Source organism: Macrobrachium nipponense, chromosome 2, assembly GCF_015104395.2.
Source record: "Macrobrachium nipponense isolate FS-2020 chromosome 2, ASM1510439v2, whole genome shotgun sequence".
Classification (NCBI taxonomy): Eukaryota; Metazoa; Arthropoda; class Malacostraca; order Decapoda; family Palaemonidae; genus Macrobrachium; species Macrobrachium nipponense.
Window position 1 is genome coordinate 57,746,853 of NC_087201.1, and position 18,939 is coordinate 57,765,791.

The 18,939-nt window shown below is 33.1% G+C and overlaps 1 protein-coding gene across 10 annotated transcripts in view; it reads left to right on the forward strand.

Annotated features, from left to right (window-relative positions):
• Positions 1-16,922, forward strand: part of LOC135220608 (cyclic AMP-responsive element-binding protein 1-like) — an 81,977-nt gene extending 65,055 nt beyond the window's left edge. For 3 of the 10 annotated variants that reach the window (XM_064257904.1, XM_064257908.1, XM_064257911.1), the window contains 6 exons: positions 1,220-1,375; positions 2,604-2,712; positions 5,177-5,275; positions 7,985-8,122; positions 10,956-11,115; positions 13,477-16,922. In XM_064257904.1, the coding sequence (XP_064113974.1) occupies positions 1,220-1,375; positions 2,604-2,712; positions 5,177-5,275; positions 7,985-8,122; positions 10,956-11,115; positions 13,477-13,618 (804 nt within the window). In that variant the 3' untranslated portion in view covers positions 13,619-16,922. Of the gene's footprint in view, positions 1-1,219; positions 1,376-2,603; positions 2,713-5,176; positions 5,276-7,984; positions 8,123-10,955; positions 11,116-11,357; positions 11,500-13,476 lie in introns of all 10 variants that reach the window. The other 7 variants (XR_010315733.1, XR_010315732.1, XM_064257906.1 and 4 more) reach the window with 7 other exon arrangements.
• The last annotated feature ends 2,017 nt before the right edge of the window (positions 16,923-18,939 follow it).

An 18,939-nucleotide genomic window follows, 5' to 3' on the forward strand; every position in this document is an offset into this window, starting at 1 on the left:
CCTATAATTTTGGCCGTTTGGTTTTGAGAATTTTCACCTAATCCATGGTAGTACATTTTGTAGCTTTCGGATTAAGGTTGCTTTTTTGCATTTCAAAATGCATGTTAGCCATGTTGTTGTAAGCATTAGTTTGGTATTTCGTAAGACAAGTGTACATTTCCTGGCTTATTCAACCATTACGTGTCGAGATTTAGCCGAACAGATGGTTTTTAACCGACCTGACAAATAAATGGTGTATGTACTGTGATAAACCAGTTTTTTCTATCCACAGTGTACCATTTATTCCTGAGTATAAATGTCGTTGTAACGTAGTTCTTTTGTTTTAATTAACTCAAGGACGGGCTAAGGCAACAGGACCATTATCATCTAATGGGTTGGTGGTGTTGATGTGATGACGTCAACATGAGGTATCCGGTTCGTGACCCCTCCCCCCCTCCTCCCTACCGTCAATGTATTCTCACCTGCCTAGGTTCCCCTCCCTTTTCCCTAAACTCCCTCTGGTCATGTATGTTGATGTAAGCCATGTTGTTGTATAAGTGTTGTCATGATAAAAATTAATGTGTTTGGGACGTGTACTGTAGGTATGTTAACGTCAATTAAGAAGTTGTTGAGCATATTTACATGTACTATTACTTATGGAAAGTATGTTAGGTGCAAGTGTAGATGTGTTTTTGAAACTGAATTGAAATGGTGGGATTTCAAGTCTTACAAAAGATCTGTGCCAAATCTTTATTTTTATCAACATTGCTCTGTGTAAAGAGTGTGGTAGTGATCTATAACTTGATCACAGTAAATTTTGACAATGAAAATTTGAGTACATTTTGAAATTATTGTAATTAAATAATGCTACCTAAGTAGCTGTTTGGTCATATAGGCCTTCTGTTATTGTTTATCGTGTATGTAATGGTTTCTCTTGAGCATAGTACAAAGAATTTAGCATACTGACCTAATTGAATTTATGTTACTTCTTAAATGTAATTTGAGAGTTTTGCTGGATAAATTAGCATTGTTAGTTAAAAAATCTTAGTTTCATATTTTAAAAAAATATTTTGATGAAAGGGTTGCTCAATTCCTGTTGTATTTATTTCAGTGTTGTGGTTTAATTACAGAAAAGTGACCCAAGCTGCAAATCAACATAGGGTTGCATTGTCTTTCCCATTTCAGTAATAGCAGTGCTTGCCTGGCTTCAGTCTAGTCAATCTATTTTTTGTTTTTCTAGATTCAGAGTGTGATCCAGCAGCCATCCCAGCCAAGTGTTATACAGAGCACAGCTCTGCAAACAGTCCAGATATCCAAAGGGAACGTTATTCTTCTTAAGCAACCCCCAAATTCAGTCATTCAGTCAGCTGGTGGAGGCAATTTGCCTGCAGTACAGGTGAGCTTGTATGTGTCATGTTATCAGTGACATAAGCTGTGTTAATGAGATGCATTTTTGCGAGTACATAAGCGACAGACATGAGTATGAATGAGGAAGCCTCCTTGATTATCTGTTTGTTGTTAGATATGATTTAGCACCTTTAAGTTTCTTTTGTGATTACAAGTAGTGGAGTATTTTTTTATATATATAGTTAAGATAAATTATACCTAAAAATAATGACCATCAGCAGTTTATCAGTATATATATATAGTACTATGAATATTCTCTTCAGCTAAACCATCTGAGTACCAAAGCATTTTTATCTTAATGCTTTGGTACTCAAGAAAAATTTTATGTTGACTGTGAAGTTTATTTCTCATTTCTAATCATCTAATAGGATAAGGGTGTACTTTTTCACCATAGGCATGATACTGGATATTCTTTGATAGTGCAAAGTAGGCAGTTTTAATTTGGTCACCTGTCTTGTGCTGCTTTATATGTACATATCTCTATTCTATGATGTTTCCTTGCTGAATTCTGAGATCTGTACTCATGATATTTTGTCTACATATGGTACCAAGTCTTTCATATTCATTCATTCTTCATTTAATGGGGTATACATATAATCTTGTATGAAGATCTTGATAAGTATTGATATAAAGTTGATGTCGTAAGAAAATTTCTTTCATTATTTTTGGATAATAAGTATTTGTTCATATTACGTATTGTAAATTTTATTTATACTTTGCCTTGTTCTCTTATTGTCTGAATTACTTTTATGTGGGATACTTTTTTCATTTTATGCATTTAATTTCTAATATTTGAGAGGGTGTTCTTTAACTGATTTGTAGAGAGTGGATTAAAATCACCCGTTCGGTAATCTTGTTGCTACAAGAATGTAAAAAATGTTTTGCTTCATGTAAAAGGTTTCCTCCTTGATAAGCATATTTTCTTGTTTTGTTATTGGTTTCTCTTGAGGTACACTCTTTTAAAGACTACAGTGAACATCTTTGTGTGGATGCCAAGATCTTTTAGTGTGTTACTAGTAGTACTTGAAACTAACATTCATTGAGAGGCAGATGGTCCAAGGCTGTTGACTTTCTTTTTTTCTCATACTGCATACTGTGCTCTCTATATCCTCTTTAGAATTACCAACATTATCACTAATTTGTGGTGAAAAATATTGTGAATTGCTTGATAGGTGTATTGTAAGGTATGTTACTATTATGTATTCTTTGTTGAATAGGTGCTGGACGCAGGAGAAGAACAGGACTCCTCCAGAAAACGTCAAATCCTGGCAAGACGACCGTCATATCGGAAGATTCTCAATGAACTAGGTGGAGGTGAGATATCAGGTGAGGGAGGGAGGGTCTGTATGAAGAAGTAATTTTCCTGAAAATGGTAGAGTGCCTAGGAGGGGAACTGCAACTTTAGTGATATGGCATTTGCATTGCAGATCAAGGATTCTGTAATGAATTATTGCTGTATTGTAGGTGTCATTTTTATATAAAAGGAAAATACAGCATCATTATTAAAATTAAGTGGCAAAGTGTCTTAGTTGCTCATTGATTAATTTTGTTGAATAAGAGTTACTTGTTAATTACAGTTCAGATCTAATAAATCCTTAATTATGCAGCTTAATTTGTCTGTGAACAAGGTATATTAATCATGCATTTTTGTCTTTTGGTGGTTGTAGTACGTATAGGATGTAAAAACCTGTTCATAGGTTATCCTTTTTAAACTTACAGATCCTAATTAATTTAACTTAGGAATTCAGTTTTGGTTGTAATATTTATTGAAAACAAGAACTAATGAATTGGGTTAAATACACTATAGAAAGAAATTCTGGGGTGTGTAAGGATTCAGGTTCCCATAGGTCAGGATGTGAAGAGGAGAAGCAGTATTCTTGTTTTTGAATGATAGAGTATGGAACATGTAGATATGTAGTTTCAAATTTCAAAGCTAGTACGTATTTGAACATTTTGTTAGCTATGGTTTTGCTGTACAGCCAAGTAGAGGTAAAATCCCTGCCTACTGTTTTCATTGACATCTGCTTTTTTGCTATGATTAAGTAGTTTAACCAGACCATTAAGTTTTTTTATATAAACTCCTAGAGTTATTCTTATAGGAAAGTGAAAGGGAGCAAAATAAACCATAGGAGTAGTAAATTCTCCACAGAACAATAAGTATTGGTTACAGCACACCTGTCAGGGCACAAAGTATGGATTAACTACTGTTGGGAAGCCCGTTTGAAATTGTGGATTTAATTACTGAAAATTAGATTGTCTTAATGTTTTAGGAATACTGAAAATTACATAGACATCACTCACTTGTATGGATGGGAGAGCTTGTATATAAAAGCCAATGGGAATTTTTTGTATGACATATCAGAATAAGTGGAGAAATTGTGCCAGGTAAAAGTGACTGACAGTGAGGTGTTAGGAATAAAGGAGAAGAGATTTACTCGCACTTGAATATAATAAACAATAAGGATTGACAAATGGTTGTGCCAGTGTCCCATAGGAAATTAACTACAGTATGTAGTGTTTCCAAAATGGTAAATCACAATCGGATTAATTCCAATGGTTTAATGTTCCTATTGGATAAGGGCTGGGATTTTGTTTGTGTATTTAATACAGTAAATAGTTCTATTAAAATGAAGGAATTTATCATACACTGTGTATAATTTTAACAGATGATTGCACTATATAAACTAGCATATGTTTTGGGAAGAATGAGGAAGTTGAATATGAAGCTTAAGCAGCGCTGTAATGGAATAGTGATGTTTGCTATGCTCATCAGCCTTTTGTTGCTTATCATGCTCTAAAAACATTCATTTTCATTTACAGTGTTAATAGAATGAAATCGTCCTTCAACTTCAAACACTTTATCTACTCTTAAGAGTCTCTCCTAGATTAACTAAGGCTGTTTGAAATTGGTGATAATTTGTGTTTCCTCAAACTGGGAAGTGCACTTTCTCTGGAGTGTTTGTGCAGTGTTATTTGTCTACATCATTCAACCATTTTCCAAGCATTCCTAGCCTTGCTACACTATGAAGAGATTTGTCGTGAGCAATGCACTATTGAGAGGTACATTTTAGAGTTTTATTTTTGGTAGACAGGAGTCTTTTACCAGGGTGAAGAGGGATTATCTCATTTGGGGTTAGATTATGCATACGTTCAATATCAATATTGTTATGACGTTGGAAAATAACCTAATGGGACCACATTTATAATATGTTGTATTGTATAGATTTATTTTTATGGAGTTTATATGGACATTTTTAAGATACAGTAGCCATATCATCTGCATTTCTAAAATTATGCAGTATACGCTCATAACTGCCATTTTCTATTAGTGGGAATTTTATTTCCATTAATTTCCATATTCAGTGGCTACATCGATTCAAGTAAAATTATACTTATTTTAATGTAATAGATGATGTCTAGAACATAGGATCATAACGGCCAATAATGAAAAGGCCGTATTAAATGTTATGAGTTTTGGTCTTTGTTTTGCAATGTAGAACTTCATAGTTTTGTTATTCTGTATTGCAGTCATTTATGTTGATAACTGTTGTAGATTTTAAAATATAGGGGCACTCTACTAAATTCAACTTTTCATAACTGAGGAAATTACATGAAGGGTGGGATAAATCAACGACTGGTTTTCAGCATTTTTAAAGTTAATTTGAATTAGGTTTACAAACAGGTAAAGTTTGAAATAACCAAGTGTCTCCAACATGATAATATACATTGTTCATATATAGATGGATTTGTTAGATTGAAATTCTTAGCAAATGTAATTTGATGTTGGCAGACAAAGGTGACGCTGGTAGCTCTGATTCCTCACAAGACGAACCAACGGGAACAGTGACCATTGGTGGGCAGCAGTATCAGACGGCAGGTTTGTTGAAAGGTCCGTCGGCTTATCGTGCGTTCACCTTGCCTTTGGAAAACAAGAATCAATAGTGAGAATTTGTGGTCAAAGTATTTGTTCCTCCCACCAAATCAGATACCATTATAGCAATTTGAATTTAGAAAATTTAACTTAAAATTTTTTTTTAACTTCAAAGACAATGTCAGTATGTTAACCATGCTTCTTTAGATATTTTGCAAGGTTTCCATTCCTGAGTGTTAATAGGTGATTGATTACTTGACATGGAAGCATTTTTAAATTTTACCCAAATGCATATGAAAGCATATCTATTTCGGTGAATACTTTAGATCGATTTAGATGTATTTAAGTAGATGGAGAAATTCAGGCTTTGATTCTTGTCTTCCTTGATTATAGACAACTTCTTGTCTTCCTAATCTTCTGAAGAAGAAATCATGAGTACTTAATATGCTGTCTAATGTTAAAGATCTTGGTCCTTCTCCAATTGTGCTAGTACCACATTCTGGAAGTTAATCATGGAAGAGGAAAATCCTAGATCTAGGTAAACTTGTTGCATTAATTGGAATTGTTGTTTGATGTTCTTGCCATACACATGGTTCAAGTTGAAGGATCCTGAGTTATGGGGGTAGCCAGTGTTTATACGTCATAGATTATTAATTTAATGTAAATTTCGATACATGTGAATGTGTCAAAAAAAGTTTTTACGTGAAAATGTTTGTAGTGCCTGTTGCCACCAGTCTCAGATCTCTCTTCAGGAAATGTCTTGTCCCTACCATAAGTATTTTGTTTTATTTTTTTTTTTTTTTTTTTTTTATTTACCCTTGCCATATTATAATTTATAATGGGATTTTTTAAACCAAAACTAGCTTTTTTTTAGCATAGCAAATGCTTAATTGGGTTGTACATTCCAAGAGATTTTAGTTGAAGTTTTGGCAGAATTTCAACTGAGGTTGTGTTCAGACAATAGTTATTTGTAGGTAAGATAGTGACAAATTGTTTACGTCAATTTCATATCTACAGCAAAATTAAGTATTGCATGTTTTTATTGGGTTTTACATTTTACACTTTTAGGGCTTCAGGATAACGTCTCGGTCATAAACATAACCAGATATGGAGAAGGGGGACATAATTGGATGTTGGATTCTGCATTTTTAGAGTTGAATGTTAATTTTATTTTAGTATGTATAGCTGATTTAAGTTCACACTCCATAGTTTGGTATTTACTAATTTTATTTTCACATCTTTTATTAAGTTTTTGGTCACATATCCTGATGTTAAATAATGTTTGATGATTATGGCATGATGTTATTTTTGTCCTAATTTATTGTCACTGATAATGCTGTAGCAGTGTATTGGTAGTTGTTGAATTCATGATGTTAAGACCTTTTTAGTAGTACTGTTTGCATTTCTTTTTCTCTCCATTTCACAGTAAATCATTTTGTGCTTGATATGCTATATTTTAGTTTTAATAATTTTATACATGAGAAGCAATGCTTTGCTTAAAGTCAACTCCTAATCAAGTGAAGAATGATGAAAAGATGTTGAATGTTTTTATATAAGTAAATTTCTTGTTGCCCTGTAATATAACTTGTGGCCTTGTCCTTGCCCATTACTAATGTTTTGTGTAGACCTTTTGCTTTGAATGGCTTTCTCAAAAATGTGCTTCTTTTGTTTAGGTTTCATTAATTTTCTTCCATACATTGATGTCATTTTGGTGAGCAATTAATATTCTTTATTTCTAAGGCTTAATTTTTTATAGTTGCCAGCTTTGTAAATATGTGTTGCAAGTTATAATCAACATCCATAGATGTCATATATGATACCATGGTAGGGGTGTATTTATGTAATTTATGATATTGTAGTGATCCAATCCAGTATAAGTTGATAGTTTTGAAGGATTGTTCCTTCAACTTGGTATGTTACAATGAGAAATAATAGAAAATAAATTTAGGGTAATGTTACTGAGTGTTACATAATTCATTTGTAGGTAACTATTTCAAATTATTTAGGTTAATAATACTAGTCACATATCCAAGCTCTCACATGGGAAGGGAAGGGAAGGAGGAGGAATTTTCTGACATGTTTGAGAATTTGGTCAGGTTATAGTGAAGGTAATCATACTAAGCAAGGGTGAGAGAGTTATAGGGGGGGATATTGAATCATAGTACTGTAATTCTAATAATGAACCTCTGACTTGGTGTAGTTCTGGTTAATTGAAAGGTACTTATTTTTAGTATTACAATGTGAATACATATTTCATGTACTTATATTTGAAATTGGTAAGTACGGTATTATTTACTTCATTACCTACTTGATAGTTACATTAATGCAGGTCTCTCAGTTACATTAATATGTTGGGTTACCAGAAATAAACACTTGTTATCATGGCATTTAAAATATCAGTGATAGAGGCCTTTATTATTGTCTAACTTTTATTTTTAAACGTTAGTGGGAACCATCAATATCTTTTCTTGTACTAAATGATTGTTCTAAAGTTTTTTTTTTTTCTCAAACTAGAGAGAAATTGAGAATGGTAGTTGTGTATTTTATATTAGTAATATGTAACTTGAAGTTGGCAGGGTAAAATTCATAAACAAATTTGGCTGGATTTGATAGTGTAAGTGCAAAAGTAGTTCTTTTGCAAAGTTCATCCATTAGCTTTTATATATTGTAATGTGAAATGATAGTTTGTCATTCAGTATTTCACTATGGTACCTCTCCTGCTTATAGTGATTCCTGCTGGGAGTCTACAGCTAAGTGGCCAAGGGAGTGACGGTCTTCAAACCATCGCTATGACAAATGCTGCTACCGCTGGTGGAGCCATTGTTCAATATGCACAAGGCTCAGATCCCCAGTTCATTGTTCCTGGTGAGACAGACTTTACAGTTGCTGTTTATATTTTAAACTTAGTAATACCATATATACTATGTGCAAAATAATAGCATGTATTCTATGTACAAATACTTGAAGGGTTTAGGCTGATTGTATATGTAGACTAGTCACAATTAGTAAGGTTTTTTATGCAAAGTTAACATCAGATGAAAGTATCTTTCATAAGCCCTTCATACAGCTTGCAAATACATAAACTCATTAAAACCTTTAACCCTTAAACGCCGAAGCGGTATTTTCAAAATCGTCTCCCATATGCTGGCAGCGTTCGCGAGTGAGCGCCGAAGCAGAAGTTTGTTTGTTTGTTAGTTAGTTAGTTAGTTTTTTTTTTTTTTTTTTTTTGTTTTTTTTTTTTCCCCAAAAAAAATCACAGCACGCTTAGTTTTCAAGATTAAGAGTTCATTTTTGGCTCCTTTTTTTTGTCATTGCATGAAGTTTAGTTTGCAACCATCAGCAATGAAAAAAAATATCATTATCATATAGAAATATTGGGATAAATGACGGCATGACAAAAAAATTTCATATATAATTGTTTACAAAACGCGCTGTGATCCAAACAGTTAAAGCTAACAAGTTAATTTTTTTTCATTGTATTGTACACTAAATTGCGATCATTTTGGTATATAACATTGTAAAACGATCAAGGCAACACAGAGTAAATATTATCACAAAATGATGCATGAATTTGTAACGTGCGGGCGTAAAAAAAAGCGGTTCTCAAAAACTCACCATAAATTGAAATATTGTGCTAGAGACTTCCTGTTTGTTGCAAAATGAAGGTAATTGATTGAATATTCTAGACTAAGTGTTGTAGCTTACAATTACAGTTTTCGACCATTTTGGTAGAGTTAAAGTTGACCAAAGGACGAATTTTTTCTATTGTTATTTATATGAAAATATTTCAAAACTGATAAAAGCTACAACCATGGGTTGTTTTTGTTGTATTCTACATGAAATTGCGCACATTTTCATATATAAAACTTTATGTAACGGCTAATTTAAAATGGTGCAAACATTACGACAGTTGGACAAAAAAATTTATGATTTTTTCGGAAGAGTTACCGCGTGGACGTAAGGAAAAAGTTTATTTCATAAATTCACCATAAATCGAAATGTTGTGTTAGAGACTTCTAATTTGTTGCAAAATAAATGTAAATGATTGAATATTGCTTGAATGTAATAGTTTTAGCTTACAATTGCGTTTTTTTACCATTTTGGTCGAGTCAAAGTTGACCGAAGGTTGAAATTTGGGCACTTATTGTTATTTATGAAAATATTTCAAAACTGTTAAAAGCTACAACCATGGGTTGTTTTTAGTTGTATTCTACATGAATTTCCACACATTTTCATATAAAAAACTTTATATTACGGCTTATTTAAAATGGTGCAAACATTATGACAATCAGACAAAAAAAATTCTTTTTTTTTTCCGGAAGAGTACCGCGCGGACGTAAGGAATTTTTTTTTTTTTTTTTTTTTTTTTTTTTTTTTTTCCCTCCATAAATTCACCATAAATCGAAATATTGTGCTAGAGACTTCCAATTTGTTGCAAAATAAAGGTAAATGATTGAATATTACTAGAATGTAAGTGTTTTAGCTTACAATTGCGTTTTTTACCATTTCGGTCGAGTCAAAGTTGACCGAAGGTTGATATTTTGGCACATCGGTATTTATATGAAATATTTCAAAACTGATAAAAGCTACAACCATGGGTTGTTTTTTGTTGTATTCTACATGAAATTGCGCACATTTCCATATATAAAACTTTATGTAATGGCTAATTTAAAATGGTGCAAACATTACGACAATCGGGTGAAAAAATTTATGATTTTTTCGGAGGAGTTATCACGCGGACGTAAGGAAAAAGTTTATTTCATAGATTCACCATAAATCGAAATATTGTGCTAGAGACTTCCAATTTGTTGCAAAATGAAGGTAAATGATTTAATATTACTAGTATATAAGAGTATTAGCTTACTATTGTCTTTTTCAACTATTTTGGTAGAGTCAAAGTTGACCGAAGGTTGAAATTTTGGCACTTATCGTTATTTATATGAAAATATTTCAAAACTGATAAAAGCTACAACCATGAGTTGTTTTTTTGTTGTATTCTACATGAAATTGCACACATTCTCATATAATACTCCATGTAACAGCTAATATAAAATGGTGTAAAAATTATGTCAGTGACGAAATAATTTCCAAGATGTGTCGCTGATGCTTTTTAGTGCGAGAAGAAAGAAATTCGCGCTTGCGCGCCTGGTTATCAATTGTAAACAAAACAATGCCTTGATCCGTGAACTCCCAGCATCCCCCAAGGCGCATGATTCAAAATTTTTTGCCTAGTAGGCCTAAAACTATTTTTCCGCAAATTTTTAAAAAGAATTTTATATCGACGTACCATACGTCCAATCGGCACCCAACAGACAATTTATATCGACGTTTAATACCTCCAATCGGATTTAAAGGGTTAAGTTGTAATTTTGTGACCATGACAACACTTACGCTATTAACCTTATTTAAAGTAGTAGGGTCTGCCTGTTGCACTGTACTATATTTACTTAGCAGCATTGTGTTAGTCTTCTGTGCTTTGTGTTAATTTTCATCATTTTGTTTCCTCCCATTTGGATGGGTAAATGGACTGTTTTCACTTAAATTTTATTGTCATGTATCTTAAGTACAAATCATTAGGGATTAAATAAATCAAAAAGTTTTACATAATGTTCAGGTTAAATAACTATAATATTATTATGAAAGTGACCCTTTTAATTTTGATGTTTTTTTTTTTTTTTTACATGTGTAACATGGACAGTTGCCACAAGTGACCTGAGTGGGTTGAAGATAGCTACCAGCACTGGTGCAGCAGGCCTAACGCAAGGAGTAGTCCTTGCAACAGAGTCAAGTGTACACAGAGGTGATCAAATGGCTGAAGAAGCCACTCGCAAGCGAGAAATCAGACTTATGAAAAACAGGTGAGGGACAGTAAACACTTTTCATGATAAATTCTTATGTTTTCATTATATTTAATGTGTACTGTAAATTCACCAACAAAACTGAAGCAACTTTTCTTAAATATTCAGACATGTTCAATAATGCTATATCTGGCAACTCTAGACAGGGGTTGGAGCTTGAGTCTTGTGTTTGTTGTTTGCCTGATTTCCCATAACTATAAATCATTAAGATTCGACAAAAGTTTTGAAATCATTGATAATAGTTAACGCGATCGTGTGTGTGCGCGTGCTGAAGGGAAGAGGGTTGGACAGTTAACGAGTTGGTGCACTGATTCTTGGAATAGCGGTTGGTAGGGCAACCAAGATTCCGCTTGACCATACGTACTGCATCAAGTTAGTGACATGGTATTCAAATTAATTTTCTATGAAGTTCGTACCTTAATCTTTATTTTAATTCAATAATTATTGTAACATTCAACAATAGTAAAAAGAAGGCAAAGAAATTCAACCATCGAATATTATCACTTTTATTATCACAAATAAATTGAGATTGCACAGCTTTCAGTAGCTGTGAAGAACACAAATGTAAACAAAGGATGTTGTAATAAAGCGCATAGATTTACTCTTTATTTTTATTATTGATAATATTGGTGATTTGCAAGTTACTAGTATATATATATTACTGATATTTCATGTATTTTATAAATTTATAAACCAATGCTAACTTAACCTTGAAATGATAGAATTTTAGGCTGACTAGGCCTAAGGCAAGCTAACCTAAAGTAGGATTTACGTAATTCCAAAACTAGCCTAGGCCTACATAAACTTAGTCTAGCCTGGATGATATTTGCCAAAATCTTGGCTTGAACAATCATGGATTTTTTATGAAAAAAAAACTGGGTTGAACATTTCATGAGGTGTCAAACATTACATAAATATTATGTATACAGTAACCCTACCTTTACCACAATGCTTTTAGCATTTTATGTTCACATGATGACAATATCAGTAGTAAAGTGGGTATAGTTCATGACAGCGTCAAAGTCAGGTGGGTGGGAGTCGATACATAATGTAACGTTCAGTGACTTGTTTTCCCTCCCAAAGTTCTCGGGGCTCCTCACATCATTGAGAACACTCAGATTTAACTAGATTTTTTCAAAGTATTTTAGGTGTCACAACATTCACTACCACTGATGCCAGCTAATGTTTTAACACTGAATTACCAACATAAATAGGTAATAACTACAGAAATTACCATTACTACTTATGATGAGGCAATAATAATAGTGTACATAAAAAAACCACCACCGGTAGTCTACTATCTGTATTCCATCCTGTCTTCAAGTACTATAACAAAATGAGTAATGATGTGCTGTTGTTGAATTGGATGCAGTCATCTGAATGGTGGGTATTTCATGAGTAACCCACACTACCCAATTCTTGAATGTATAACAACACTGAAAATTTGCGAGAAGTTGCAATGTATTAAAGATACTGATGTGATCATTAAGAAAATTTCTTTGTGGTAGTCCTGTGAGAGTTAAGTTTTAAGTCAGTGGTCTAGTTAATCTTTTTTATAGTAATGAAATTAATGAAAATCATTGTTCTCCACTATGAATACCTTGTATATTGTTTGAGCTGTGAATGATTTTTTATTGGTATTTTTCATTAATTTTCACCTAGCTTCCCAACTAACTTCATAGTTCCAATTTTCAGTTCTCAAGAACAAAGGCTTTTGGGGCAAGCAGTTTTTTTTAAATACAGTATTAATAGTCTAACACAGATTGCAGGTCTACAATAATATTGCATGTGAAGTATAAAGTCTTTAATAATAAGAGCTTTCGAACCTTGTACTAGGTTCATTTTCAGTCAAGTGAACTTATGAATTTAAAAATCCATCGAAGTAAACTTCTGAATAGGATTATTATTCCACTATTCAGAAGTTTACTTCGACGGATTTTTAAATTCATAAAGTTCACTTGACTGAAGACGAACCTAGTACAAGGTTCAAAAGCTCTTATTATTAAAGACTTTATACTTCACATGCGATATTATTGTGGACCTGCAATCGTTATCATCATTTTCATCACTGAAAATTGTGCCCACAAGTCCAACACGTTCTTTTTTCATTTTTCAGTTATTAAGTAAATTATAATAATGTGTATAATTTGATGCAGGCTGCCTTTTATTTTTGTCTTGAAGAAAGTTGTGTATATTATACATAATAAGATTATGATAATACAGTAGGCGTATCCTTTTCAGATTTTGTTTAAGATTTAAGAGTTTTGAAATCCTAGAACTTGCATATGTGTATATTTGGAAAGACTTATCAGAGAAGGAAGATTGTTCAGGTTTTTATTAAAATATTCCTTGTATTTTCAGGGAAGCTGCAAGAGAGTGTAGAGCCAAAAAGAAAGAGTACATCAAATGCCTTGAGAATAGAGTTGCAGTCTTGGAGAACCAAAACAAAGCCTTGATCGAAGAACTCAAAACACTGAAGGCTCTTTACTGCCAAAATAGTTGATAGCAGAGCGTAGATGAATTTGTCTCCCTCTAATCTTTGCGCAGTGATAATAGCTCCAAGCAGCAGTTTCAACCTTGAAAATAAGGTTAATTGTGCCAGCCTTTGTCATATAAGACTACAAAGCAAAATCATAGCTGCTGCTGTTGTTGTCTATTAAACTGGATGGCTCCAAAATGTTTGCCAGCTGCTCTCATAAAACTGGATGGCTCCAAAATGTTTGCCAGCTGCTCTCATAGACTTAGAGACAAAAAAATGCCCTCGGCTAAATTTTTAAACCATTGTTGGAATGTGATTTCACATGAGTAATGGTAAGCTTGGTATTACATTTCATGAGGTTTATCCATAATACTGACTGCAATTTTTTTTCCATGTCTTCGTACCACTGAAGAACTGGAAATCTCCTCGTTGAAAAACCTTGATTAAAGGTTTGTAGGAACATTTTTGGAAACAGAACTCATAGTAATCTGAGAAAATGTCCAAGTGCGAATCACTGTTTGTGATAATGTGACTGAATTGTTACAGAGTAATAAGGAAATTTTAGTTATGGTCAGCTTGTCTCAGGCATTTGACCAGTAATGAGAAGTGTCCTTGCGTCTGTAGAGTACTGCATGCCAATGTAAGGCAAGAAGTACAGTTTTGTTGTGCATACATCAACTGTAGAAGAACAGCTGATGCATCATGGTGATACTTGTAACATGGTTTATTTTCATAAGTAGAAAGGTATATTCCTAGCTATTGGCATGAATAGGTTTTGCTCACTATTTCCATATCATTGGCCATCTGCAATTTATTTTTGGCTTAGCTGAAATGTGTGCAAAACTTGATGCATTTTATTTTCTTGACCATTTCATAACTTACATTGATTCAAAAATTTATGTAATATCTTGAGTGATAAAAGATGTTACTTGGTATTAACATATTCCACCAACTTTAAGGATTTTAAAGTAATTTTTTGTACAGTGTAATTATTATTAGTATTATTATTATTATTATTATTATTTTTTTTTTTTTTTTTTTTTGCAGTACAGAGTATTTCCCTGACAGTGAATGGAATCTGAGGGATATTTATATAGTGAAATCGTATTTTGTCAATCAATTGTTATCATGATTTGCTAGTCAATTAATGCGATTTAGAATCGCTGAATATATTACCTTAGTGTATTTGCCATATTTTTGTGGAGGATGTGTTCAATGATAAAAATTTAGGAGCCGCTGGAAACCTCTAACCTCAGTCCTCAATTAGAAGAGGTTTAATGGATGTTTTATGGAAGAATTCTTGACATATTTCATTGCCTGTGTCATTTTTTCACTCATTTATTGTCTTGACATTTCATCATTTGTAGAATTTGACATTTTCAAAAACTTCACCATTATTGGATTTTAACCACAGGCATAAACATAAGTATCTCATTTGAGGGTAAGGCCCTAATCATCTCGTGAGGACATAGATTTTTATTTTGAGACAATTTATATTTTTTAATAGACTGCCCTGTTTTAACTAACCAAAAACGGTAATGGTTAAGTTTTGATCACATTGCACTTTGTCACAGCAACAATTGGTAGCCTTCCCCCTCTTTTATTTTTTTTAATACAAAGTTGTTATTGTAGGATAAATAAGAAAAGAAAGCTGTGAACATGCTGGAAGTATAAACCAATAGTGTGCTGAAGTATAAAACTGTTTTCAACTCTGCAACTCATACATACATGTGCAGATTACTGTGTATTAATCCTCCAAAAATCCTATGTTTTCATGTTCTGTACTGTAACTGTTTCTGTAACATCAAAATGCAGTATTCATTGATGAGGAAACCCAAAATTAGTGCATTTATCCATCACTACTGCTGTAACAGTAAAGTAGATATACTTAAAGCAGACTACTGTCATGGCAAGTTAATCTTTGTTTCTTTTTAAAACTATTAAATGCTACCTTGATAGGTCTGTTGTCTGGTTCAACCTTAGTTTCAGCAAGGCTCGAACTTGATGCTGTTGTAATATTTTTTTATTATAAGTTGCATAAAGGTGTTTTGATGATGATGATTATTATTATTATTATATTATGTGGTTCAACCAGACATTTAGAAACTTCTTGATCAGGTACTTAAGAGCGATTCTTATATAAAATGGGCATGAAATTTGTCATGTGAGCAGTGCCTTTGGGGTTTATTTTATTTTTAAAAAATTCTTATGTAATATATTGGATGAAAATTCTTTTTCTTGTGTTTTGTTGATGCTCAGTTACAGTAGTATTTATTTAAATTTCTTAATCAGTCAAGTGTTGCCTCATGTTAAATACCTTTTGCATGTATAGATGAACTGTAATGTGTAAAGTTTAACATAATTTAATTTTTATTAACATTTTTTGAGTAATCAGAGACTTGTGTAGTGCAAGTAGTAAATTTGAATGTTGGAGGGTTTTTGGCATAGAAAATTATGTAAGTTGAAACTTAAACCAGCAGTATCTCTTACTATTTACAATTTCCTCATACTTTTGCCATAATAGTGGCCTTTTGTCTTTTTTCTCAAGTTTAAATATGACTGCTCAAAATGTTGGTGGTTTGTGTACAAAAAAAAATTGATTGCTGTTTCACCTGTGTTATAAACTCTTACATCTAGATAAATGTGCAACTTCAATGTGTAAGAGTATAAAAGCAATTCCAAAGACCACCTCACCTGCTATAGGCAGAGGCTTTTTTGACTGAAAATGATTGTTCAAAGTAGCATCTGCAGTAGCAGCTGTTCAATGTAGCAGCAGCACATTACACACACCAGATGAAGAATTCTGTTGTCTGTCAGTATATGAATTTTACTTGTATAACTGATCATCTTCCCAGTGAGAGTTTATGGCTGAAGTGATTTATAAACCTTATGTACTTAAAAGATTCTAAAGTGTATACTCTGTACTTTCAATTTTTTGTGTATTTCTTTACTAAGTGTACATCTTGATTGCTAGAGAATTTTTTTATCAAGTAAATTAATGTATGGTTTCTATGTTGCCCTACTTGAAAGGTTCTTTGGTTTCATGCTGCTGCTTTCAAGTAACAGAATTTGTGAATAAAAGTTGTTAAATTTTTTTTTTTTTTTTATTGAAAGTACAGTGCCACTAGACAACAATTAAGCAATTGTAGTAATTATTGAAATATCTGGATAGGTGAAGATGATCAGTTTTATACGGCATTACTTTATGGATGTGACATATGATTTAATGTTTTGTAAATATTAATATAGGATTGCAAATGTGTTGTAAACATGATTGCCTGAAGGAAGAAGATAAGTATTTTTGAACATTAAAATGTTGTTGAATAAACTCTAGTTTTTCCTTGTTAACCAAAAAGCACTCACAGCAACATCAGCCATCACCAGAAAATTATCAGAAATGGAAGGTGGGCAACTTCTAAAGTTTTCAATGAACAATATAAAAAAAAACAATATTAGTGAAGAAAATCTTGACTGACAAATGGAGTTAACATAGTTGTTCCTCCACTATACAAACAGCCGTTTAAATTTTAACCAAGGTGGTTAGGTAGAGTTAACTACATATTGTCCACCAGGTGGGAGCCACCCAGACAGTAAGCATTCGCTGCTTTTGGCCATTGTGCTTTGTCTGCCACTTAGCTTCACTTTCTATATTCCTAGTGGGATTGGTCTTTTTCTTTTATAAACGTTTATGAGAAATGCAAACCCGTATCAGATAAGTTGTCTTGATCCAAAAAAAAAAGGTGGTTTCCCGTAATTCTTTCACAGCACCTGTGCATCTGGGGCCCGGCCCAGCCCAATCCCTGACGACGTTCCTGATTGGCCGTTGGGTGCTGTGCATCTGGGGCCCAGCCCAATCCCTGACAACGTTCCTGATTGGCTGTTGATCAGCCAACCACAAGGCTGTAAAGTTGCAAACTCATCAGTCTCGCGTCATGCAGCGAGGGTTTCCGCTCCCACCTCCCCTGATTCCTGACAAAAGTCTTTCAAAAGTTATAACTCATTACACCTCGGTTTTACCCAAAGAAAAGTAGTGATCCCATTTTCATCACTAAATATTGTCACGCCAGTGATTTAAGGTGCTTCCGTAAACTTAAAATTTCATGTTTATTTCACTACATATTTTAGCTTTAATGCTAAAATATGTATGTATAGTGAAATAAACATGGAATATGTTTTCATTCCTTACATGACATCGCAGTGCATTCATCATGTATCGTCTTGTTGTTTCATACAGTATCATAGCTCAAATGTCATGGATGACAATGCTACCAAGATTATAGATAGGGCTATCAATGTGAAAATAACAAGCAAAAGACTAAGAATATTAACATATCTCTCTCTCATCTTTGTGTAGTCACATCCTGCTCATGTAACCAATCAATGACATCATTGAGATCATGATCCCTCGATAGAAATAGTCTAATGAGGAAAAAGAAAAATAAGACTTCATTATCATCACTTTCATTATCACTAATACCCTCTCTCATAAACAATGGGGAAGTCTCTCTAAAAATATTGTACATAATAAAAAGGAATAATGAGAGGGATACAGGAGAAAAAGAGATTTTTTTAGTAAAAGAAAACCATTGGGCTGAACGAATTTCTTCCCTAAGGTATCAATATCTTTAAATAGTGATTTTTCTTCCATGTACAGATTTCCACTAGGATAAGAGAGGGTGATAGTGATAATGATAATGAAGTCTTTATTTTCTTTTTCCCCATAAGACTACTTCTATTGAAGGATAGTGATCATGATAATGTCATTGACTGGTCATGTGAGCAGGACATGACTGCATGAAGATGATGGGGGAGAGATTAATATTCTTAATCTTTTGCTTGTTATTTTCACATTGATAGCCCTACCTATAATTTCTTAGCATCGTCACCCATGACATTTAAGCTACGATACTGTATGAAACGCAAGATGATAAATGATGAATGCACTGCGATGTCATGTAAGGAAGAATGAAAAGATATATATTTCATGTTTATTTTATGATAAAGTGGGGCCCCCTAATTTGTGTTCTCCACATTTGCGGACTCACGCATCCATGGATTTCTCTGGACCATATCTACCCATTATTTGTGGGAAATTCCGCTATTCATGGTATTTTTATATGAGAAATAACCAGAAATTCCTGTTTTTTCTATCAATTTCATCATAAAATGGACTTTTTGTGATAAAACTATTAAAAAAATCAGGAATAATTATTTTTAGTGGGTTTTTCTTGATTTGTACCTACCAAAATAGGCTGTTTCCAGAATTTTTATAGGGGTTCCAACTATGTGTGGGGAAGGGGGGGAGGGTCTGGTACACATCCCCTGCGAATACAGGGGACCACTGT